Genomic DNA, 26943 nt, shown 5'->3' with positions numbered 1-26943 from the left:
GCAAAAAGCAAAAGCAAAAGCAAAAGCAGGAAAGAATTCCAGAAATGGCTGGATTAGGGCTGGGTAAGGAAAAAAAAAATCGAAGATGACTGGTCTGGTTTTAGGCCTAGGTATATTAAAAAATAGTGTAACTGACAAGAATTGAGAAGCCATAGGAAAAAGTGATATTACTTTTGGAGGACAGGGAAACGGAAGAAAGGGTGGAATGAAAGGCTGGTTTTAGATATGGTCAACTTAGGGAAATAATAGGATATTTAAAAAAAAAAGCCCATCAATCAGCAGGAAGCCTGTAGATATCATGAGGTCAGGACTAGAATCTTCATTTTGGAAGAAGTAAATGGACATTGTGAATGTGGTTAAACATTCCTGGGGATGAAATAATAAGCATGTGGAAAACTAAATAGAGACTGTCCATGACAGAAGACAGGATATGCAAAGGGAGAGAGATGTTACCCTGAAGAATTCCAGGTACACAGCAGGAACTCAATAAATACCTGTGGACTAAAAGAATGAACAAATGCAAAAACAGTCAAAACATAAAAAGTGAACCAGAATAGCAATGTTAACTGCAGCCACAAAAAAAGATCCATGGAGGCAATGGTTGATAATACTAATTGCTGCAGAGAAAACAACAAATAAAAACATAACAACAAAACCAAAAAAACCCTAAAACACTGAAGATGTTACAAGTGATCTAAACATACAGAGTTAGTAGAATAGTGACCAAGACCAGACTAATTCACAAAGAAATGAGTGGCTAAGTAAAAAAAAGTCAAAGTAATATTTCCACAAACATTTATTATGTGCCTTCAATGTGAGTACTAGGCATTTTTCTGAACTCTCAGAACAAATAACTGAACAAAATAGAAAAATAAATCCCTACCCTTACGGAGCTTACATTCTTGTAGCAGCAGGGTAAGAGACAGACACACACACAGTAGATAAAGGAGCAGATATAATCATATCATTCATAGTCTTAGCAATGGAATGAGAGAAACTGGGTAGTAGCCTGAGAAACCATCCAAGGTCTCAGTCCTGAGGGCATCCAGAAAAAGGTCTCTCCACAGTCCATACTGGTTGTTCCTTAGATTGGCAAACTGATAATGGAAAGAAGAGAGGAAGAGCTAGCTAGATGAACCGTATCAACAGGAGGAACAAAAGCAGCACCGTACCTGGTTTGAGATGCTGGAAACTGCTGCTGCTGGAATATTGGCAATAGTAGATGAAGTGGATATCAGGCTGGCATTTGTGCTTGAAGCTGTAAGATTGAAAGTGTTAAAAGATATTATGTAAACGCCTAAATGAAATTCAAAATATATTCTGTCCTAAGTAAACAGATCTATAAGGAGATAAAAAACATTGGCAAAGGAAATAAATACTATATACTGGTTTTGCTCTTTTGCATGCCATACCTTAATTTAGACTTGATTAGAAATAAAACAGTTCACACATTTTTGTTTCAACTTGAGTCTTCAATTATTCCTACTAAAGTCCTAGAAGGATACAACACAATGCACTGGTTCATACTAATGATACCAGTGAAATCAGAACCTAAACCAAATCACTCCAGTCCATCTTCTCTGGCAGCTGAAAAATAACTCACCTGCAGTGTGACCTACTGACACCAGCAGAAACAACAAGAACTCTGGCAAATCCACGTGTTAAGTCCTACACTGTGATATTTACTGTCACTTGCCCCAAATTATGCCTTTCCTGGTGCAACACAATTACTCTGAGAAATTGATGTAGTTTTCCAAATTCTAAAGTGCTTGGAGTTGCTTCAACAAACACCATGTTCTGGCATTTAATGATTTCACCCATGAGCCTGGAAAAATTCGGAAAATATTCAATATTATTCTGGCCAGGTAAAAATTTACTTCATAAGCTACTTAGGCTGCCTGTCTCACGACAAGAAATTTGGGTTTTTTTCACACCCTTCTATCACAGATTCCACCAGGGTTTTAATAAAATCCTCAGTGACTAGTATTTGTCACAGTGACGTTTCTCAGGTGGACAATGTAGGTGAAATTGTGAGGTACTGCTCTTGAACTCCTCTCTTTTGCTCATCATAAGCATACTTATACATGGTTTCTACCGCAGTCACACACACCATAAAGGCTCACCATCAGGTAAACCACACTATCTGACTACCTATCCCATTGGCGACAAAGTCCTCTAGAGGGAAAGTTATTAGGAAAATCTCCATTAAGAATAGTGCAGGTGGGACTTCCCTGGTGGCACAGTGGTTAAGGAATCCACCTGCCAATGCGGGGGACACGGGTTCGAGCCCTGGTCCGGGAAGATCCCACGTGCCGCAGAGCACCTAAGCCCATGTGCCACAACTACTGAGCATGTGCTCTAGAGCCTGTGAGCCACAACTACTGAAGCCCGTGCACCTAGAGCCCGTGCTCTGCAACAAGAGAAGCCACCGCAATGAGAAGCCCGCACACTGCAACGAAGAGTAGCCCCCGCTCACAACTAGAGAAAAGCCCGCGCACGGCAACGAAGACCCAACGCAGCCAAAAATAAATAAATAAATAAATTAATTAAAAGAAAAAGAATAGTGCAGGTGAACAAATGCAGCAGAAACTTGAGAGGACTGGGCAAAATCATAGGGAATTTTTATCCCTTTCCCCAAGGGTACTCTGCTTAGAAGAAGGTCTAGAAGAGATTGAAGTAAATTAGATATAAGGAACAGCTACTGCTAGCTTTCAGAAGAACTTGGGACAAAGAAGAGTTAGAGTAATTTGTCCACAGTCATGGGGTTAAAGGTAGATAGTCAAAATGACAACTGTGATCTCCCAATTCTTCATCCAGTGCTCTTTCTTTCCTCAGTCAGTGGCTGAGCTAGGGATCAGATTTTGTCACTATCCAGGGAGATTTTCTTTTCTACAGTACTCCTTCCCCCAGGTAAACTAAAGGATTCTTGTTTACTTTCTTAAACCCAATACCTAAATGAAACAGATTTTATAATTTATAGATGATATTTTCTTCCCATCAATATTTTTTCCCTTAAGGGGGAAGTCCTAAGAAATCATTGTATATAAGCTAAATGACTCTACAAGTAGTTTTTAATTATTCTTGTAGGAAAAGAACTTTGAGTACATTCCAGATTCTATTACCAGTACATTATGCTAGGCAGGCCTGCTGGCTAAACATAGGTGATTTAATGTGGGAAAGAAAATGAAGTATTTAATCTCTTAAGTTTATCTCTCCCAGCAAACTCCATTTCTAGATCAATTTTTCTTTAGCCCTAATCCTAACATATATTCCTCTTTTCCTCCCATTTACCTTTAATTCTATTCTACCTTCTTAATGATTTATAAATGGTTACAGGTACAACTCATTCACATCTGATATCTGCACACATGGGGAAAAAGGTGCTCTGACTGACAAGGTAGTTTTATAAATTTAACAATTTTCAGATCACTTACAGAATTGGGCTGGAGGTAAAAAGGCAGACCTTACAAACAACTGGCCACATACTCTTAATTATCCCTGACAGGAAGTTTAATGACTTGATTAGCTAGTTGTTGATACCAAGTTTTTAACAAGTGCAGTACTAAAAATCACAAATTCCTCTCAGCAATAGTGGCTTCTATTACAGGAAATGTTGGGCTGCTAACCTAGAAAGTTTATAGGGCTCAATAACAGTTCTTTCTCCAACTCAATCAAATCATTTCTAACATGTGTTATTCATTCATTCATTTGTTCATTAAACCAGGGTCTACTATGTGCCCAGAAACAGTTCCAGCCACTGAGGAGTAGAGTACTGAACAAGACAAAGTCCCTGCCCTCATGGCGTTTAAATTCTAGTGATAAAAGTTAGATGATAATTAAATAAATAGTATTTATTTAGGCTCTTGTAACCAGCATTGAACCCAAGCTAAACTCATTTTAAAATATACACAATCGGGCTTCCCTGGTGGTGCAGTGGTTGAGAGTCCGCCTGCCGATGCAGGGGACATGGGTTCGTGTCCCGGTCCGGGAAGATCCCACATGCCGCAGAGCGGCTGGTCCCGTGAGCCACGGCCGCTGAGCTTGTGCGTCCGGAGCCTGTGCTCCGCAACGGGAGAGGCCACAACAGTGAGAGGCCCGCGTACCGCAAAAAAAAAAAAAAAAAAAAAATACACAATCACTACATGCTGTACCCCCTGCACAACTATGACTAGAAAGCCAGGCACCTCAAAAAAAAAGCAATGATCATCCTACATAAATATACATCTAGGTCTCAACAACAACAAATTCAACTGCAGATTTAAAAAACAAAAGCAGCAGCAATAAAATATGCAACAAAAATAAATTTAGAGGCTAAAATAAAACTCAAGTGGTAACTCCTATTGATATATATATTTAAAGACTATTAGCTCTCCAAATGCCAATGGCATGGCCAATTGTTTTCCCATAGTTCCCACTCCTGTTTTGCAACAGAGCTGTGAAATCATAGACAAAGCTTCTGAGAACCATGCCCCACTAGAGATCCACCTGAAACAGTCAGGATACAGAGATAGCTTTAATCAGAAGGCTGTGGTTATAGAACTGTGAGAGGCACAGTTGAATTAAGTGACATTGCCCCAAAGCTGGAGGGTAAACCCAAGGGTTAATGGCACATAGAAGTGGGTGCAAGATTTAGTTTCTACCCACCTCTCTAATTTTATGAATGTTTCTCTACCACCCATGCTCACCCAGCTTTCGAGTTACTCAAAACAAGAGAGACTCTTTCTCACTCAAGGACCTTTGCAATGCTGCTCTCCCTGCCTGAATTGTTGTTCTCCCAGGTCTGTCCCTCTTGCCCTCCAGCATGATCATTCCTTCTCAGCATGTCTACTTCCAGAGAGACTCTCTCTGGACTCCTCTATTAGAACTAATTCCTTTCTTGTTTTCCCAGTCACAACAACCAATTCTTTTTTCCTCTCAGAGCACTTTTCAAAACCTATTAATTTACTTGTTTTCTGCCTCCCCTCCTAGTCTGTAAGCTCCATGAAGGCAGAATCTTACTACCTTATTCATCACCTCCAACGTCTAGCAAAGCACCCGGCCTACAATAGGTAAAGCTCAATAAATACTCGTGGGATTCATGAATAGCATGTCAAGGTTATCAAAAACATGCAAAGTGTGAAAAACTGCAGTCAAGAGAATCCTAAGGAGCCACATGACAATCAAATGAAATGTGGTGTCCTGGATGGGGTCCTGGAACAGAAAAAGGACATCAGGTAAAAACTAAGGAAATCTAAATAAACCTAGGATTTAATTAATAATAATGTACCAATATTGGTTTACTAATCATAACAAATGTTCCATTCTAACGTGAGATGTTAATAATAGGGGAAACTGTGTGCACGGCAGGGAGATATATAACTCTCTGTATCATCTGCTCAATTTTTCTACAAATCTAAAACTACAATAAAAAATAAAGTCTATTAAAATACAAAACAAATCTCTTAGTCAACAAAAGGCTCTTGTGTGTTACCAACACTATCAGAGCCCAAAGACATTCACTGAAATTCAAGGTTGGGTTAAAATTAATTCTGAAATTTCTGAAATTAATTTTGCTACTTGAATTTTAATTATTTAAATCATCTCAATTGAAGAAAATAACCAGAGATTGGGCCACACAGTCACAGACACTCTAGGAAAAGGTTGATATAAAGACACCAGATCTATTTAATCAAAGGGTTTTCATGAGCATTGAAGTATAAACTAAAGAAAAGGTTTTGATCAGAGCTGATCAAGCCAGAAGTGGAATTTGCTGTAATTTCCCTAACTTCCCCTGGGAAGATGGGCTACTGTCAATTGTTGAAAGCTTCTGGAGGGGATGAGGGGACATTGCTGTTTTGACCACTTAAAAAAAAAAATTAATACAATGCTCCTTGTTTTTATTCCGTGGAATGACTGGGTAGTTACACAGGGGGGAAGATGAAGCCCTGGAGAGCTGACATTAATTATCTGTGCTAAAGGAAATGAAAAGTGGGGGTGAGCAGAGTGATACTGATAGAGGAGGATCCAGGTGATTCAAATGTGCCAGTAATACCCATATTTCCTTTTAGCCAATTGTTACCACTTGCTTTCTACCAACTTTTTCTCAGAATAAATGGCAAAAATTGATAACTTGATGGTTCATTTCTGCCTTAATTTCTACCCTTTGCCAAAGTTCTAATGGCAATATAATGGGCCAATAGGTTAACCAGAAAAGGGAAGGGAAATGAATTTAAATACTTGCAAGTATAGGTTCTCAATTATGGGGGTTGATATTGATACCATGACTTCTACATTGAAAATCATAAACATTACACCCACGTGCTGGGGTCAGGCTGCCCAGCTTACATCCTTGACTTATTTACTGTGTGTCTTATGTGCCAAATCTGTAAAATGAGATTAATGACAGTACTTCCCTCATAGGTGTGCTGTGATTACATGAGTAACACCTATCTCTGCTAAAATAATGCTAAGCACATAATATGCACTTAACAAATACCAACAGTGATCATTATTAGCACTATGGAGGAAATTGGGTTAATTGATCTAAAGGGAAAAAATGTACTAAAAGGTAAGAAATTAGGATAGTGGCAAATGAGGCTGAAAGCACAGCTTCATGACTTTTTTAAAGCAATGGGTCTTAAAAGACCCCCAAAAGGTGGTTCCTCTTGTTTTACAAAGAGGGAGAAGTAAGCACAGCTATCAGGTTCCTCAAATTCAAGGTACAGGTACAGACGAGTGGTGGTTCTACACCTTGGGAGAGGATTATTAATATAAAGGAAGAGAACTCCTTGCTTTACTTTCATGACCTAGGTGTAGTCATCAGAGATATATCAGTTTAGGAGGGACTTGGCTACTAGATTTGCCTGTAGTTGGACCCCAAAGCCTACCAAAGTAGAGGAACACTTTATAAAAATGAAAGGGAGTAGAGGAGAAGGCAAAGTCATGCTCTTCAGTTTTTTTCCTCCTGGTTTGTTCCCATTTTAGAAAGAAAGAAGGGGGAGGGGACAAACATAAAAAGAAGGGAAAATAATTAAGAGGAGACTCTGTAAACAATAAGAGAAAAAGGTAGCTCAGAGCAAGGTCTTAGGAATGCAGTAACCAGTTGTTCCCAACAGACTAAGAAAAAGTAGTCCTCAGTCATTTTATTGAAAACAGTTAATACTGAAAATCAAAATATTTTGTTTAATATAATCTACATCAAAACAGTTTTTCATCATCAAAGTTTATATTTTAAGAATACCTAGGACTGGGCTTCCCTGGTGGCGCAGTGGTTGAGAGTCTGCCTGCTGATGCAGGGGACACGGGTTCGTGCCCCAGTCCGGGAAGATCCCACATGCCACGAAGCGGCTGGGCCCGTGAACCATGGCCGCTGAGCCTGCGCGTCTGGAGCCTATGCTCCGCAACAGGAGAGGCCCGCGTACCACAAAAAAAAAAAAAAAAAAAAAGAATACCTAGGACTGGTTTTATAAGGAATAATATTTAAAAGCTGGGAGAAATCAGGAGAAAGGAGGCAGATGAGAAGCCAAGTAGATGGACATTAATTCGCAATTTGGAGCAATGATAAATTCCCTGCATTGGACTTGGAAGGGTAAGGAATTAACTCCACAGTGCCTTTTGAGTTTCTTTGTCTTCATTCCAAATAGTCCTGTCATAATTCTAACCTTTTAGAGGAAGAACTCAGGAAGGCAGAGATGTTTAGAGTTCAAGCTTTAATGCTATGCTTTCCATCACAAAATAGAAACAACACTGAATTTTTTGAATGAGAAAAGCTCACCAAGAAGCAGTAAATGGGGGTGGAGGCATAACAAAAACCACAGCAGAAAAGCAGCACACATCTCACAAAGCAGCACTCAATCCCACTTTCCAGTCTATTTGGACTTCACATAAAAGAAGTCAGCAAAGCTCTAACCCATGGAGTCTTCTGCTCATTTACAGGACAAAATGCCACTGAGAACAGACTAGAACAAAATTAGACAGGTTTTCTGGACACCAACGTGCAAAAGAGGAGTCTTCAATTCTATTAAGCAGTTCACAAAAGCTTAAACTACTTATGAACCACACTCCTAGGTTCTAGTTTGTCTAACACAAAAAGCATGCACAAATGCAAATATCCTACATTACCCAGTATGTCTGGAGATACAGGTAGATTAAAAACAAAAAACAATAATAATTTTTTTATAAAAACAAAAAAACAAAACACACACAACCATGCCTGTTTACCTTGAATGGGATAAGAATAATGTGCTGGGCTTGGCTGGCTTGTGGTTAACCCTGTAGTGCAGGTAAGAACACTGTGTTGACTTGGAGATGGAGTCTGAGTTAAACCACTTTCAGGTTTCATACCTGGCCACAATGCACCTGAATCAGATAAATTGGACCAATTACAAACAAAACACTGGAACTGAGGAGCATGGTTATGCTTTCAAACATCAGCCAGTAGGTTTAAAATCAAAATCTTAAAACAAAAATAAATTTGCTTGTAAGAGAAAATTATTGAATCTCCCACTCGTAATATACCACAAGCAAATACAATTTCAAAGAATTGGGGAATGGGGCCATAGAAACAAAAATCTTGTCAAAAACCCAATAGTGATATGTATGTATGTAAGTTCACTTCAATGGATGGGGAAAATCGATCAGCATTCAGAAAAAGGGCTACTGACACCCTACCATTGTTGTAGAGTGCCTGACATTCCTGTAGAGTGATAAATCATTTATCTGCATTGTCTAGGTAGGAGACATTCCACATACGTTTAAAATTCACTTACCCATTAAACAAGCACCAGATTTTTCTAAAATGTATGTATACTTCTCTGCCTTCTTAAGCTGGTTATTTTGTTACCTTTATTTCTTCTGATTAGGAAAGACATACCTGCTTACTTTTATAAATTAAAAAACATTAACAAATATAATTTCTAATTTTTAGAAATAATAAAGTCATATATAATCCCACCATCCAGACTTAACTGCTATTCAGTTTGCATAAGAGTCACTCAGATTTCTTCTGTTTACTAATCTTTTTTTCTTCTTTTTAATAAAAATGGGATGTTACATGCTGTTCATAATTTGCTTTTCCACATAATACCTGAGACATATCTTTCCCTGTTAGAACATATAATAAGACATCATAGCTATTCAGTTTTGTTTTTATCACAATGCTCCTAAGTGACAATCTTTCTAAAAAATATTTATATCCTTTCCTGCCTTCCTAGCAGGGAGGAAATAGTGACCATACCTTTTCTCAGATCTATACTGTGCTGTGCTATGTACATTACAGAAACATCCCCAGAGGCTACTGCAATATGTGAAGACATTTGCTTAGTACTAAGTAGAACTCAATTACAGTTCTATGATTTGAAGGCTCTTGTATCACTTTGTCTTTTCTCTGTGATCTGTCACTTCTTGACAATCTCCTGTTTCTGGCTGTATCTCCTTTTTCATTTGCAGTAAACTAGGAAACCATTAAAAAAGCTTGCTTCTACACGACAGCCTAAGGATATCCTTTATGAGTGAAGAGTTTCTGTCATAAAATTTTTTTTTTTTTTTTTTTGGCCACGCTGTGCAGCATGCGGGATCTTGGTTCCCCAACTGGGGATCAAACCCATGCCCCCTGCATTGGGAGCATGGAGTCTTAACCACTGGACTGCCAGGGAAGACCCCAAGTTTTTGTCATAATTTTGGCTATGCAAAAGTCTATTAAAAACCTCACTGTAGGGAGGAGATATGGGGATGTATGTATAGGTATAGCTGATTCACTCTGTTATAAAGCAGAAACTAACACACCATTGTAAAGCAATTATACTCCAATAAAGACGTCAAAAAACAAAACAAAACAAAAAAACCCTCACTGTGCTCTGAACAGTTATAGCTACGGGATCAATATAGTTGAAGCTGATAATTAGGCCCAAGAAGATTCATCAAACACATTCCAGGTAAGAAATCAATACCAAGGTCAGCCACAGATTCAAATTCAACATTACCTCGCTTCATATACTCTTAATCTGATAAGAAATTTATAAATATATAATGCTTTGAGAGTAAGGACCTCTGCTTCACCAGGGCCCTCAGATATCTTAGTGTAACTCAGATCTGTAAAATTTGTTGATAAGTAAATGTAAGAATAGTAAAAGGAGATGTTAGGGCTTCCCTGCTGGCGCAGTGGTTGAGAGTCCACCTGCCGATACAGGGGACGCGGGTTCGTGCCTCGGTCCGGGAAGATCCCACATGCCGCGGAGCGGCTGGGCCCGTGAGCCATGGCCACTGAGCCTGCGCGTCCGGAGCCTGTGCTCCGCAGCGGGAGAGGCTGCAACAGTGAGAGGCCCGCATACCGCAAAAAAAAAAAAAGGAGATGTTAAAATCTGAAAAGGTTCACAGTGGAACATGGTGATTGCCTTGTCTCAAACTTTTTTTTTCATTGAAGTATAGTTAATTTACGATGTTGTTAGTTTCTGCTGTAGAGCAGTGATTTAGCTACACACACACACACACACACACACACACACACACTTTTTCAGATTCTTTTCCATTATAGATTATTACAAGATATTTAGTATAGTTTCCTGTGCTATACAGTAGGTCCTTGTTATTTACCTATTTAATATACAGTAGTGTGTAAATCCCAAACTCCTAATTTATCAAGCTAAAGCATTAAAAAAACAAGACATATTCTTTTCTCACCTACTAAACACATGAAATAACATATTTGAGGAGATTAAGGAATGCCAACATCTCTATAGCACAAATTAGGAGGGTTGTCCTCCACCCCCTTCCACCCCTTGGTTCATGATGATTTTCAGTCTTGCCCAGGTAAGCCACAGCTTAATTCCTTGTTATGGCTGACATTTAACAATAAAAAATATTTGAGAATGTAGTTTTTTTAAACATTTATGATGTGAAATTTGAATATTAGTGCTAAGATTCTTGGTGGTTGACTATCACACTTTTTAGAAACATAGAAACAACTTGCCTTTTCAATGTCACAATAACTTTCAGATTTATTGTAATCAATGTGTTTTTTTCCTAAATAGGTTCTGAACCTGACGTGTTGGGTTTGTAAACATGTTTATTATTACACTGTCCTAAAATACTATCTTACTAATAACAATAGTATTAACTGAGAGAGTTTTGCTAGTCTCATTATTCAGTATGTATTTTTAAAGTTTCAAAATGTAAAATTTCTATAAACTGGTCCATCTTATAAGGTCAGAAATTAGTGCAAAATGTCCAAGACAAGTAGAGGAAATAATAGATAGTTTTGAATGTTCTGGGGCAGAAACATAAAGTAGCTATTGAATATTATTTTATGAAGAACAGAGGAATAAAAGACAATATGGACACTGCCTCCAGTATCACTGTAGCCCTGCTCTTTAAGTGTGTGTGTATCTATCTGTCTATCTTCCTTTAAAAGCACTCTTTGCAGAATTCCAAGTAACAAGTAGCATGACCAAATGGTGTGACTGTAGAGCACTAATGCCAGCAGCAAAGAAGAAATGAAATCCCGGCTTCCTGACTCCTGGTCCACTGTTCTTTGCCTACAAGTAAACTTTCTCAAGTCATTTTAAGTACCAAGAGCCTGATGTAGAGCAGCAGCTGATCTAAAAATGGCAAAGGAAGTCTGCCCCTGAGTGCTGTTCTCGTGCTGCCCCACAGTGGGGTCTTATCACAAACTCTACCCAAGTTTCTCAGCACAAATACTTCCCCCCTATTGGCTAGTCACTAACCAAACTAATCTGAGCAGTTCACTTTGCAGTAATATATATCAGAGTAGTGGAAATTTAGAGAAGATTAGTTTGGTTAAAAATCGAAGTACAGGGCTTCCCTGGTGGCACAGTGGTTGAGAGTCCGCCTGCCGATGCAGGGGACACGGGTTCGTGCCCTGGTCTGGGAACATCCCACATGCCGCGGAGCTGCTGGGGCCGTGAGCCATGGCCGCTGAGCCTGCGCGTCCGGAGCCTGTGCTCCGCAGCAGGAGAGGCCACAGCAGTGAGAGGCCCGCGTACCGCAAAAAAAAAAAAAAAGAATCGAAGTACATATAAATGCTAAAAAAAACCACATGAAAGAATATCTTGTTGATTTAATACCTCACTGGGATGAGCTCTTATAAATACTAAGTAATTTAATCTGAGTACTTTTGTTAACTATAAGTAGATGTATATTATAGAAAATTTGGAAAATATAGAAAGTGAAAAGAAAAAAATTGCATAGTCTCATCACACACACAAAAAATACAGACAGGGCTTCCCTGGTGGCGCAGTGGTTGAGAGTCCCCCTGCCGATGCAGGGGACACGGGTTTGTGCCCCAGTCCGGGAAGATCCCACATGCCGCAGAGCGGCTGGGCCCGTGAGCCATGGCCTCATGAGCCTGCGTGTCCGGAGCCTGTGCTCCGCAACGGGAGAGGCCACTACAGTGAGAGGCCCGCGTACCGAAAAAAACCAAAAAAACAGACAATTCTCACTTTTGCACGGGACTGTGTTAACTGAAACCTGTACACATTGGAACTGTGTCCTCACTTTGCATGATTCCTTGGTCATTGAGATCAAATCTGTACTGCCTGTACTGTTAACATTCAGTTTTTCTTCCAAATTATTCTTTATGTACATATTTTTAAAAACTACTAACTTGGTATATTATATTGTATTTTTAGTTTTATATACTGCTTTTTTCAATTAATAATAAACTTTTTTCAAGACACTAAATATTCTTTAAGAATATGATTTATAATGGCTACACAGTTTTCCATTCTATGGATACACTGCAATTTAACATATACCTTTCAATTCAATATGTCTGTTGTTTCCAATCTTTTGCTATTATAAATAATGCTGTGATGAATATCTTGGTAGTAAATTTTTGTGGTTATCTCTAATTAATTCCCTAGGATAAATCCCTAAAAGTAAAATTACTGAGGGATATGGCATGAACATCCTTAAGACTCTTAATACATACTGTCAAATCTCCATCTCATATTAAAGTTCTTTTAAAAGAAGGTAGAACAATGGCAGTTAAGCCAATCTTTTATGAGCCCCTAAAAACGAACGAGTACCCTTTCTCTCACACGTACTCATGCAGATCACTGGAACCTCAAATCTTCATTCTACCATCTCACCAGATTTCTATATAGCCCTGAAAAGATATGACCACCATTCCTTTACTTTTAAAGATTAGTCATAATATGGGCTTCCTAGATTTCCTCTAGTCTTTTCTCACTTCTTTAAAAGGAGGAAACTTTTAAATTTCAAACTCAACTGTGAGATTAACTTTTTCATACAGACCTAAATTTATGAGCACTTCTGGAATTAAACAGACCGGGGTGCACTTCTAATCCTAGGCATTTACTAACTGTATGACCTCAGGTTAGTCACTTAATCTTTCTAAGCCTGTTTCCTCATCTATAAAAAGGGACAATGCTGCCACTTACTTTTTAAGGGTGGTCCTGAGGATTACATAAGAAAGTAATGTGAAGTGTGAAGCACTCATTCTCAGCATACTGCTTGCGTAGTAAGCACTCAATATTATTACAATATATTATTACTGTATAAATATATAACATACAATCATATTACAGTAAGATTTTCTAAAGCTCTGTTTACATCTGAAATAAAATAGCAGACTAGCTAATCTAGTTTTAGTGCTAACAGGCGACACTAAGATAATAAAATTACCAAAATCTTCACAAGAAAAAAAGAAATGGAGTCTTTTTTTTAACTGAAGTGTGGCTGATTTACAATACTGTGTTAATTTCAGGTGTATAGTACAGTGATACAGTTTTTTTGTTTTTTGCAAATTATATTCCATTATAGGTTATTACAAGATATTGGGTATAATTCCCTGTGCTATACAGGAAGAAACGGAGTGTTTTACATCTGAGTGATATAAAAGAAAAGAAGTCATGTGTTAAAACATAAGAAAATGTCTTTCAAAAATACAGGCACTTTAAAAAGCATTACACACACACACAAAGTATCATAAACATTTCCTTAAAATTTCCTTTATAAAATTTAAGAATATGCCATACCTATCATTCAAAGGCAAATTAAGCTAATGAACAGTTCTCTCTGAATTACTGATAAGAAAAACTTATTAAACAAGTTTCCCTCACCCCCAATTACTAAACAGAAATAGATTAATAAAAGAGCCTGTTATAACCAATATTTCTTTATAAAATAAACACTGTTTCCTTCAAGTTTTTAACAGGGATCTACCTATTTTACAGATTTTTCTTTCTTTCTTTAAAATGAGAGAAATGCTGTGATTATAAAAGATACCATAATATCTAGGACCTATATGCACATGGCATTGTGCTAGGTATTCCAAAATCTGAGTTCAGAGATATAATAGGAGTTTTATTTAACACTGAACAGCAGGATCAATCAACTGTTCAACAATGTCATAAAGCGCTTTTGGCTTTCTAATAAAGGATTTAAATCAAAACAGAGAGTAAAAAAAAAATGTGAAATACTTTATACTTGCTAGCCTATTGTTAGCCAGCTGTTGATAAATTAGCTTTAATATATGCAAAAACAAACACAAACATATTCACAGAGTCCTGCTTCCAAAAGGACTGCTCAGTCTTGTCTGGTTAAATATATCAGAAACATAAAAGTTTAGTATATACCGACAGGCACGAGGCATGGGTGTACAAACAGGAAAACAAGAGCATTTCTGTTTCTCTTCTCTCATGAAGTTATCAACTACCACTACCATTAAACATAACCCCCAATTTTTGTTTCTAGTAGTTATCAGGAGCTAAGGAATGCTAACAAGCCTCAAGATAAGAAAGCTGTCAGTATCATAAAAGAGCAGCCAAATCGGCCAGGAAAACTAGGAATCTCAAAACCAAAGGCAAGCAACACCCAGAATCTGTGGCAATCTGTTTGAAAGATTTTTCTAATTCCTAGCTAGTTTCAATAAAGGCTACACAGTTATAATTTTATTAACATATTGAATATTTTTTTAAAAATACAGTATTTTCTTAATTTTCTGACACCAGTTCTAGGAAAGCAGGGAAGGGGCAATGAGGCACACTGACAATATCTATCAATTCACACACACACAGAAAAAGCGCAGCTATTAAGTGCCCAAAGAACCTCAAACTGACTTCTAGTAAATCACTCTAATTTATAGTTCATGTACAAGATACCTAAAACCAAAGAACAAAATTCTCTGTGCACATGATAAGGTTGTACAAAACTGGGGATTTCCCCCTCTAAGACGACTTTCTGGTTCAGCAGAGCAACAACTGATCAGTTTGGGGCAGCAGGGAAGGAGAGGGAGAAATTGACAAAACAGAGCAGGGTTGGTGGGGGCAGAAAACTATAAGGTATATTCCATCCGGAATATGTAGATTACTTGGTTTTAGCAAGAAATTAGCCACCTCAAAATATATTTGTCATGGTATCATGTTTTGTATGGTAAGTCAAATCAACTGTAATTCCTCAAAGAGTTTCCAAACACTTGAAGATTCCAAGCTTTACAGTCAAGACTTAGTATCCTGGAAATAGCTACATTATGGCAGATAAACAACTGAGTATTGAGAAGTTATGATTTTATATGACATGCATCAAATATACTGCTGGAAAGTTGCATACCCAACTTCTATCACACCTGTGCCTGAGCAGGTGCTCTGCCAAGAACAACGTGGCATCTCTCAGCTTCCTGATCAGCCGTGCTCGCTTTTGGGGGAAAGACGGAAATTTCTGGGGGATAAAATCAACATTCTTAGCAACTCCTCACAATAGAATGCCTTACCGAAAGGAGGTAGTCCATATGTTTGGGTTGCCTGAGGGTAGACAGCATAGGGTTGAGACTGCTGCAGTGGCTGATACTGAGTCTGCCCAGGGTAAGCAGTTTCCGAAACAGGAACTGAGAGGATATGTGCATAAGGTCTAGAAAAGTTCAAGAAAACAAAAACTTTCATGTGAGAAAAGTAGGGGAAATAGCTAATACCACTAACAGCAAAGCCTCAGCAATGAGGAGACTAACCTGCCACATAAAATGTCTCTTACTATGGTCAGAAAGTAGAATTCTTTTTTCCTTTCCAGGTTCTACTGTCACCTACCTAACAATTTTACAGAAAATTTAATAGCTTCAAACATCTTCCTCCCAAGGTCCAGTTACTATGCCTCAAACATTTGTGGTGTGCCACATGCAAGGCCCTATGTGAGATGCAAGTATGGACTAAACTCGCTTATGCCCTTATGTCTAAATATAGAATAAAACCCTAAAATGACATAAAACTGGACAGAACAGGATTGGCAATTGGCTCCATTCTCCACCTAGCCCTCTGGGCCAAACTAAAGTTCTGAGAGGGAAAGTGGGACTTAGAGAAGAGGGTGAGGCTGGCAGAGAAAAGGCAAGCAACCATATTAGAAAACAGGGAGTACAGGTGTGGCCCAATATCCCCAGATCGAGCCTATAAAATAGAAGTCACATAACTAATAAAATCGAGGAAGTTCTAGACAGGACACAGAATTGCCCCGCTGATACTTAAGCCAGAGTACTGCCACTAGTTGGTGCCAACCACATCAGGTTTAGCTAGAGATGTGAACTTAACAGTGAAACTTCTGGGATTTTAAACTAGCTAGATGACCTGGTCATTTTATCCATGGAATAAGATGGTGCCACATTTTATGCACTGAATTTTTAGATACCGGTTGTTTTATTTGGTAAGTTATGCTGTACTCATAAGCAAGTGTCATATGTACCATATAGATCATAACAATAAAATAACGGGGGAAAGGGGTGTTTCAGAAAGGAAAAGATTTTTTTTCCCCCAGTTTTGGGGAAGAAGAAAATGAAGGAAGCCTATAAAGAAATGGTCTGTGAGCTGAGCAGATAGCATGTGCAGAAGTGGGAGAGAAAGGGTGTTTTAGGAAAAGAGAAAAACTCTGGCAAAGGTACAGAGGAAGGGCTTCAGCCTGCAAGGAGCACATATTATATTAAGGCAAAGTATAAGAAGATAGACAGCAAAGACCTTGAATATGAGGCTAAAAGTGTTCAACTGGGAGTCACTGAAATTGGTGAGCAAAGAATGACAAGATCAGAGCTGTTCTTTAATAAAGATTGGTTTGACATTTCTTTGTAAAATGGATTGCGGAGGGTAGCTGAAATAGAGGCAATTAAAAAATGCAATGGTTTTAGCTAAGTGGTAAGGAGGTCTGCATTAAGATAGAAGGCATAGGGACTCCCCTGGTGGCACAGTGGTTAAGAGTCCACCTGCCAATGCAGGGGACACGGGTTCGAGCCCTGGTCCGGGAGGATCCCATGTGCGGCGGAGTGGCTGGGCCCCTGTGCCATAACTGCTGAGCCTGTGCTCTGGAGCCCGAGAGCCACAACTGCTGAGGCCCACCCACCTGGAGCCCGTGCTCCGCAATGGGAGAGGCCGCCAAAGTGAGAAGCCCGCGTACCATGGCGAGGGGTGGCCCCCGCTCACAGCAACGAAGACCCAACACAGCCAAAAATAAATAAAATAAATTTAAAAAAAACTTAAAAAGGATGAAAGAATGCTCAACATCATTAATCATTAGAGAAATGCAAATCAAAACTACAATGAGATATCATCTCACACCAGTCAGAATGGCCATCATCAAAAAATCTAGAAACAATAAATGCTGGAGAGGGTGTGGAGAAAAGGGAACACTCTTGCACTGCTGGTGGGAATGTGAATTGGTTCAGCCACTATGGAGAACAGTATGGAGGTTCCTTAAAAAACTACAAATAGAATTACCATATGACCCAGCAATCCCACTACTGGGCATATACCCTGAGAAAACCAAAATTCAAAAAGAGTCATGTACCAAAATGTTCATTGCAGCTCTATTTACAATAGCCCGGAGATGGAAACAACCTAAGCGCCCATCATCGGATGAATGGATAAAGAAGATGTGGCACATATATACAATGGAATATTACTCAGCCTTAAAAAGAAATGAAATTGAGCTATTTGTAATGAGATGGATAGACCTAGAGTCTGTCATACAGAGTGAAGTAAGTCAGAAAGAAATAGACAAATACCGTATGCTAACACATATATATGGAATTTAAGGGAAAAAAAATGTCATGAAGAACCTAGGGGTAAGACAGGAATAAAGACGCAGACCTACTGGAGAACGGACTTGAGGATATGGGGAGGGGGAAGGGTGAGCTTTGACAGGGCGAGAGAGAGTCATGGACATATACACACTAACAAACGTAGTAAGGTAGACAGCTAGGGGGAAGCAGCCGCAAGGCACAGGGATATTAGCTCGGTGCTTTGTGACAGCCTGGAGGGGTGGGATAGGGAGAGTGGGAGAGAGGGAGACGCAAGAGGGAAGACATATGGGAACATATGTATATGTATAACTGATTCACTTTGTTATAAAGCAGAAACTAACACACCATTGTAAAGCAATTATACCCCAATAAAGATGTTTAAAAAAAAAAAATTAAAAAGGAAAAAGATAGAAGACATAGCTAATAAGGTGTCCTGAGTACAGCACGTATACAAATATTTTTTGAACAAATGAATGAATTTGGAATATGCAATATTCACATCTCGGTAGATCCTAAAAGACTGAATTTGAAAATTTCTATTCTTCTTAGCCAGATCTGAGACCAGAAAATAGCTCAGATTGTAGCTGTTAATCAAATCACGTGGGAATGATTTAAAATCTTAGTGACTTCAAATGGATTAACCTCCAGATATGATAAAGATCATAATATCATTTTTTATATAGTGTCTTTATAGCTCAAATTATTTTCTTATCTTCTTCATAATGATCTCAGAGAATAGGTTCGGTCATTTCACAGAAGAAGAAAACCACATGAAACTGACTGGCCCAAGAATGCCATTAGTGTTAATACCAGGTTAGAATTTGAAGAACTCATTGAGCTGACTTTTCAATTAGCTCATTTTTTTAACTGACGCAAAATTCAAAAGGAAAAAGTTTTCTTTTTATAACATACCCATACATACCACTCACCTCTGTTACCAAAGGTGAGTGTTCTTTATGTACCCTGCCTATGTAAGCACATCAGAATTTATCCCAGTTTAATAAAGCACACTTGTATGTATCTATGTATGTAGGCTCACTCTAGCAACGCACAACTGCTGGCTCGATATACACACTGTTCTGCACCTACTCATCTTGGAGATGATTAACTTAGTGGACCTTAAATGCTGATCTTACCCCATGAGGCCCAAAATATTGCCTCTTAATGACTTCAACCCACTAAACCTGTTTAATCTCAAGCCTAGTTCTACTCTTCAGGACACTCCTAAAACAATAAACTGAACATAGATTAGGCTGAGAAGCCCCAGTCTGAGGCTGGCTTTAGCTTTTTAAATTGATCTCTCTATTAAAGTAGAGCAAAGACAGAATGATCAGAGGTCAATCAGTAATATGTTTACATCACTAATGGTATTTTGCATTTTTCAGTGCCTATTCATTTTGAGCAAGCTCCTGGGTAACAGTGATCTATTCCAGACAATCATCAACTTTTAAAAAGGATGTTATATAGATTATATTTAGAGGGAATGAAAAAACTGGAGTAGGGAAGAACAAGAAAGGTGAAAATAAGTTAAATGTCAACTTAATAACTTAAATATCAAGTTAAATTTTGCAATGAATCTAGAGAAAAAGCATACAGATTTTTGAAATAATCATTCAACTTACTTTGCAGAATACATTTGTGAGGTATAATCATTGGATGAGCGAGGGATGTAATCGGTGCATGTCATAACTGAAAGAAAGATATCACCAGGAAAAAGTTAGAACATTTCAAAAATGAAATGGGGAAATTTCACGTCTCACTGTATAGTCTTTCAAACTAAATAACAGAATACAACTTGGGCATCAGAAATTTAGAAAGACTATGCAGTAGGAAATACCTCACTCTTCTAATAATGGGTTTAGAGACTTTTAGAGACAGTAAAAGAAGCTAGAATGCAAAGGGTATGGTAAAGCACTCGAAAGTCAGTACCAACTGACCTCTACCTTCACCCATCACTGATCTACAACCATAGATAAAGCAACTTCCTAAGCTCTCAGCTGTGCTCATAGGCAAACTTAAAATGCAAGATCTATGTCTAGGAAACCACATTATACTTCTTCAGCTTATTCATTCTCTGGGTGCTTACCCTATTCTGAATAAAAGGTCATAAGAATGGCTTGCAGGAAGACAGATTTGGAGCAAGAGCTCAATTTTATTAGAAAACTGTAGCTACTGCTGTATATAATCAACAGCAGAAAGACGTAAGTACGCTTCTGTATTACTATTTTTTCAGCTTTGTAGTAAAGGCTTTACGTTTAGCAAAGCAGACACACACCTGAGGAACTGATGTAATACTGATAAACCATCAAGTAAAGAGACTTTAACAGCTAGTGTCCTCTTCACTTCCATGACTTCATCCAGAATAGATACCGTCATGAGGCTTGACCCTAATGATTTCATCTGGGATAAATACTGTCAATATTCAACTCAAGTTTGACAGATAGCAGAATCCTATTCATTAGCACTATTTCAGTCCTTATTGTAGACAGAGTAACATCACACAGAGCTTGTACCAGACTCCTCAACTGTTCAAGAACTTCCTTCAACAACTATAAAGGAGGTTGCTCTATTGTGATTAGGGACTAAGGGTGAACCAACTAACTTTATGTCCAGCTGGGTTCCCTGAGTGTCTGACCCAAAAAGGGAACCCTGATCAAGATCAGATGCAGGGACAATTCATGCCCAACAGTACGATAAATCATCACCTGTGAGTTTATCATGAATCTTGTCCACTGCCATTGTTCAAAGTCTTTGAAAATACTTAATGGCAATTTGCAGATTATGTTAATCCATAAGCACTTTGACAAAAATGAAGGGGATCTCAATTAGATCTAAAGTTCTTAGCATTCATCGCATGGAATGGAAATTCATTTGAAATTCTACATAATGGTTCCTTCTCTGCTGACAAGTACATTAAAAAACCCAAATCCTTCTCCTCCTCTGATTTAATTTAATTCTAGAAGAGGTCCACAAAACATCCTGGGAGATCTAGGCCAATTTTTACTTCTCTAGAGAATGAATGAGCCTTGATCTTTGCAGTACTTGGGAACTATGAAAGGCTTATCAAGAGTCAGGGCAAGGGACTTCCCTGGTGGTCCAGTGGTGAAGAATCCGCCTTCCAATGCAGGGGACGAGGGTTCTATCACTAGTCGGGGAACTAAGATCCCACATGCCAGGGGCAACTAAGTCCGCGCGCCACAACGACTGAGCTTGTGCGCCTCAACAAGAGAGCCCGCGTGCCGCAAACTACAGAGCCCACGCGCCACAACTAGAGAGAAGCCCACGCACCGCAACGAACAGCCCATGTGCCGCAATGAAAGATCCTGCATGCCTCAAGGAAGATCCCATGTACCGTAACTAAGACCTACTGCAGCCAAAATAAATCAAGAAAATAAACAAGTTTTAAAAAAAAGAGTCAAGGCATAATCTGCTTAAAATCTGTAACTTCTCTGTCCCCTTGCCAAGCTGTGGGACAGCTGCCTTCCTACTAAATTGCAAAAGTATTAAGATCATTATTGTATGTGCGCTAAATACCCAAGTCTTCTGTTCCCTTGTGACAAAAAATTGCATGTGAGGTGGGATAATCAAGTTTCAATGACCTATGTCAGCTACACAACAAAGCCAGACCCCAGAATAAAATTACACAAAATGGAAATAGAACCCAAATTTCTTTAGCTTTGTGTAAATAAATCTGGATGTGTTTAACTTTGTACTGGTTAAAAAAAAAAAAAGCAGTGGAGATGAAGCAAAACCTTGAAATATATCCTGAAGGTAAAACTAACACGACATCCTGATGAATTTGTATGTAAGGAATGAGGAAAACGGGAATACAGGATAATTTCTAGGTTCCCAGCTTGAGTAATTAGAAGGATAGTGAAACCACTTCCAAATATGGGGAAGTTCGGGAAAAGAACAGATTTGGTGAGGGCTAAGGGAATAAAAAGCTTTCACACATTTTAAGTATGACTTTCCTTTTAAATATCTAAGTGGAGATGTCAAGTAGGCAGCTGGATTCACAAATGAAATTAGGGGAGAAGTCAGACTAGAAATACAAATTTGGAATGCGTTAACAATGTATAAAACATTTAAAGTAATGTAGTAATGGATGAGAGGATGCAGAAAGAGCAAAGATGGTAGACTAGAACCAAACCCTGAGGCCCACCAACATTCAGAGTTCAGATAGTAGAAGAAAGGCCAGCAAAGGAGAAAGGTGGGAGAAAAAATAGTGGGAGGCAGGATACAAGGAGAGAAATGTCCACTAGAACTAGCACTTTCAGTTACTGAAAGTAACTAATGACCTTGACAAAAGCAATTTCATTGGAAGAGTGGTGACAGAAGCTAAATTTGAGAGGGGTGAAGGGCGAATGGGAGGTGAGAAAGCAAGTGAGGGCAACTCTTTCCAGAGGTTCCAATGGGTCACGGAACAAAGAGAAGGTCTATATCTAGCGGGGGATGTGGACCCAAAGGACGGTTTTGTGTTTTAAGATGGTAGATACTGAATCATGTCTCTTTACTGACAGGATGGATTAAGAAGAGAAGAACATGACAATGCAGGAATGGTATTAGGATAACCAAAGTACCAAAGTACCAAAGTCCTTGGGGGAGGTGAGAACAGACAGGGTATGAAGCACAAATAAAAGGTTTTACCTTTGACAGGAGCAAGAATACTATTCCAATTCTGACAAGAATGAAGGAAGATAACATGGGTACAAACACAAGTAGCTTTGAAGATCCAGTGGTGGTAGGATAATAAGGGAGCTTCCTGTCACAGAGAGCTTCTATTTGAGAAGGAGTCATCAGGTAAGCATGAAGAAAGGTGAATGAGTATGGGTACTTCGAGAGGAAAGAAGTGGTGTGAAATATTAAAAGGTAAAACTCATGAGTGAAATGTAGTAGGGTGCCCACTTGAGGCCCTGTGAGTAAATAGTCAGCTAGGTGTATAATTCATCCAATAATGTTCAGCTATTTGAATGCACTTACAGAGACGGTGGAGAGTTGGATTAAATTATGACTGGGGTTTAGCAAGAAGAGTACAAGAGGCCAAATTATTGAAGATATTTGTAAGGGAGTAATTATAATAAAGAACCATAGAATCTATGCTGAGTAAAAAGGGACAGGAAAACAAGAAGGACATTATGGGTATTGGATAGGTCATCTACATGGATGTTGAAATTACCAAGAATAATAAGAGTCTGGATGGAGAAGAAAAAGAAGATCTAGTCTTTAAAGAGCAAAATGACTAAGAGTTCAGTCTGAGGTAAAAAGATGTGGGGGAGGGGCATAAATATAGACTTCAAAGGAACTAGAGTTTTTGAGAAAAAAAGAGAAATGTTTTTCAAGAAGCAAGAAGACAACTTACCTCTGGGCCCTGAAGTATATAAGGAACAGGCCTTTTTCTTGGGGATGAGTGAGATATTAAAAAAATTAGAGTAGACACTTTTCATTGATTAGAGCAGTCTCCCATATGTATCAGAATTAGCTATCTTCTTGAAAATGCAGATTCCCATCCACATCAGGTCTACTGAATGATAATCACTGAAGATGAGGCTAGAATTCTACATTACAAACAAGCTCTCCAGATGACTCTTAGGTATGCTGAAAGTTTGAGAACCACTGGAACAGCATCTTTGAGGAAATAATATATACAACTCAAGACATACCATTTTTTTTTTAAATAGGCACACCATTTTTTAACACATGGGAATTATACAAGGTTAAGCATAATCATCTTAAGATATATCCCCCAAATAAATGTCTTTTCAAAAAGCATCTTACACAAATTTATCCTTTCAAAGTGTGTGGGAAAATATGGAAGGGCACAGCTATTGGGTTGGCCAAAAAGTTCGTTCAGGTTTTTTCCGTAAGATCTTACTTACTTTAATTTCAAGGAGGACTATTTGCCCTATGGAGCATACCACCATGATATGTCAGAGAAAGCTCATGCCTCCACAGGAAAAAAAAAAAAGAACATTCTACAAATTTTTGTCTAATGCATGAATATAACTGTTCTACAACAGAATACGGGTTGGTAAGTGGATATCTGAGATGGATCTCCCTCAGGGCCCAGTATCAATCCTGGGCTCTCAGGGGATTACTTTTCTTTTTTTTGGCCTAGATGGATAGGTAGAATTATTTGGTTATTAGGAAGGTAGAAAAATATCAAGCCCTCTGGAGGAACAGTCAGAGGTTGGCCCACAAACTTTTCTGATTTTGAGTAAGGCACTATTTATTACCTTTAGAACATCCAACCTCAAAACAAAAACACAATCACCAATCCCTGGGGAGTGAATTCCATGTGATTTTGTTCCTTAGCTGGTATGTCAATAAGGCTTATAGGAGAGCACAAGGATGGACACACAAACAAGGCAATGAAAGGATTCTGGATATTCTGAGACAAACAAGGCAATCAGTGAAAACCAATTATAAAAGAATAGCATCACCTGGTCACAGGAACACCTCTTCCATGGTGCACAGAATATGGTACTTACTTTCCTCCGACATGGTAAGGTTTGAAGCAAGGCTTGAAGTTTCAGGTTTCTGATCATTGACTTCAGAGTTGCTTACTTGACTGGGAAAACCAAAATGATACATTAGCCTCTGACTGACCTGCTGCATTGCTAAAAGTGATTAAATCAAACCCTTTCTTCCTAGGTAAGTTAAGAGGCAAGGTAAGTCTACTTTATGAAATACTTATTCTTGGTTTTTAGCGGCTACCTAAAGAGCTAGGGCCAGGGCTAGTACCTTCAGCATTCTACTGTTCTTCGTCATCACTTCAATCTTTGTATCACTCGGAAATTCCACCTAAGCCACAGGCAAGTCGGATTTTCTCTGAAGACCACATGGTAAAAGAAAAATTCCACAACACCAAAAACTGCTGTCACTTTATTTCCAAAGTACCAAAGGGAAGTAGGAAGATGCTTGATTTCAGACAATGGCCCTCATAATCACTTGACAAGTTTTTTCAAATCATACACGCTTGCTTCCAAGAAGGGGTTCTGAACCTTAAAATGGTACATTCCACTGTATTTCCTTTCCCCCAATTAAAAATAAACAAATTTTTATTTTTATCATTCCCAAAACTTAGCAACATCTTTTTAAAAAAACTTATAAGACAAATTAAGAGAAATTGTAAAAGATAAGTCATGTAAACTGGGAGGACAAGTCATTATGTTAGACACTTTAATGTTGGGAAGATCCTCACTGAAATTCTGAATTGGAGATTATACTTTCATCCCTCACAATGTCCTCTCTCTTCCTTCTACCTTACTTTCCACTCTCCACATATTCCCTCAACTACCAGTATAGCACAGTGCTTAAGAGTGTGGATTCTAGAACCAGATTGCTTGAGTTCATATTCCACTTTGCCAAAACTAGCTTTATGACTTTAAGCAAGTCACTGAACTTGTTTGTGCTCCAGTTTTTCAACTGTCAATGAGGGATAATTATAGAAGCTACCTTTTAGGGCTGTTATAGAAATTAATGAGTTAATACATGAAAAGTACTTAGAACAGAGACTAGAACAAAGTACAATATAACTGTAGCTAGTATTATTACAATACAACTTCTCCCCAGCCCAGGTATTCTTCCCACATTCACGTTCCCTAGCAAGAAATCTGCTTTGCTGTTCTACACTCTAGGGAGACGTGGAGAACACTGTCCCAGACACTACACATATCTGGAAAGAGTAGTTTTAAAAAGAAAAAAATTTTTTAAAGAAATGTTATTTATAAAAAAAAATACACAGCACCAAAATTCTTAAAGCTCTCATTATCTTTTCTGAATGGACCTCTAATATTCAAGCATAATAAAGTTTTTTTTTCCGGGTATATTCTCAATGTTCAAACAATTTTCCCTAAGATGTAATTAATTTTTAAAGGTAAATCCCCAGATGAAGTTTATTTTAATATATTTACTCAACTGTCCGTATTTCTGGAATAGCGCTTAATATACCAACCAAGATATTACTATGGGAACTGAGGGTAAGGGTAAGAAATCATACTGAATATTTATATCATTGTTTCCCAAAATGGCTTATTTCTTATAATTACCTGAGTGGTAAAAATACAGACTTCTGAACCCCATCTTATGCCTAATTAAATAGGATTCCAAGGAGAAAGGTATAAACCCAGATAAGAACTTCACATTTCTGACTACAATGACTGGTCTTCTATGTGTACCTGAATAAGTCTGGGGTTCACTGTTATATCCACTGTTGAAAGACTATTTCTAGATCCTGTATCTTAGAAGGTATATTTGTATGGTCTGGCATACAATGGACCAGTGCCTAAAATCCTATGGTCCTGTAATCTTATAGCAAAATCCCCTACCTATTCAACTGAGTATCTAGAGAGTAAATAGAAACAGCACCAAGACAGTGAAATAACTCCAGCACTTTGTTAAATATTTAAAGTTATTGTATCTAGAAAAATTATTACTGTCTCAAAATATAATTATTTTCAGTTATATAAACATAAATTTTACTTAACAATGTGTGTATATTAAAATAAATGCTCCAAAATAAAATTTCCCTCCTCCAAAAAAGAGCAAAAACACCCAAACTCCAAAGGTAAGCGCCACAAATATTTCATTCTCATTCAATAGAACTCTTGTCAATAATGAACACAACCAACTAAAGAATGGATAAACAAAGTGTGGAATAGACATACAGTGAAGTATTATTCAGCCTTAAAAAGGAAGGAAATTCTCACACATGCTACAACATGGATAAACCATGAAGACATGCTAAATGAAATAAGCAAGTCACAGAAAGACAAATAACTTATGATTGCACTAATAAGAGGTACTTAGAGTACTCAAAATCACAGAGACAAAAAGCAGAATGATGGTTGCCAGGAGCTGGGAAAAGGGGAAAATGGAGTTACTGAAGTCTTTTTTGGGGAAAGGGTCAATGCTTGATAGTGAAAATATGACAG

The 26943-nt window shown here is 38.3% G+C and overlaps 1 protein-coding gene across 19 annotated transcripts in view; it reads right to left on the bottom strand.

The window, feature by feature from the left end:
- EYA3 (EYA transcriptional coactivator and phosphatase 3) overlaps nt 1-26943 on the bottom strand; it is a 139928-nt gene that overhangs the window by 30135 nt on the left and 82850 nt on the right. For 12 of the 19 annotated variants that reach the window (XM_089897898.1, XM_089897912.1, XM_089897921.1 and 9 more), the window contains 5 exons: nt 24499-24578; nt 19633-19699; nt 15728-15864; nt 8200-8337; nt 1173-1258 (listed from right to left, as the gene is read on the bottom strand). In XM_089897898.1, coding sequence (XP_089754024.1) covers nt 1173-1258; nt 8200-8337; nt 15728-15864; nt 19633-19699; nt 24499-24578 — 508 coding nt within the window. The other 7 variants (XM_022551994.2, XM_022551996.2, XM_089897976.1 and 4 more) reach the window with 7 other exon arrangements.

The sequence above is a fragment of the Delphinapterus leucas genome, chromosome 1 (assembly GCF_059928025.1).
Source record: "Delphinapterus leucas isolate spDelLeu-1000000601 "Yukka" chromosome 1, BTC_Dleu_Yukka2, whole genome shotgun sequence".
NCBI lineage: Eukaryota > Metazoa > Chordata > Mammalia > Artiodactyla > Monodontidae > Delphinapterus > Delphinapterus leucas.
The sequence above is the reverse complement of the archived record's forward strand: the minus strand, read 5'-3'. Positions and strand labels throughout refer to the sequence as shown.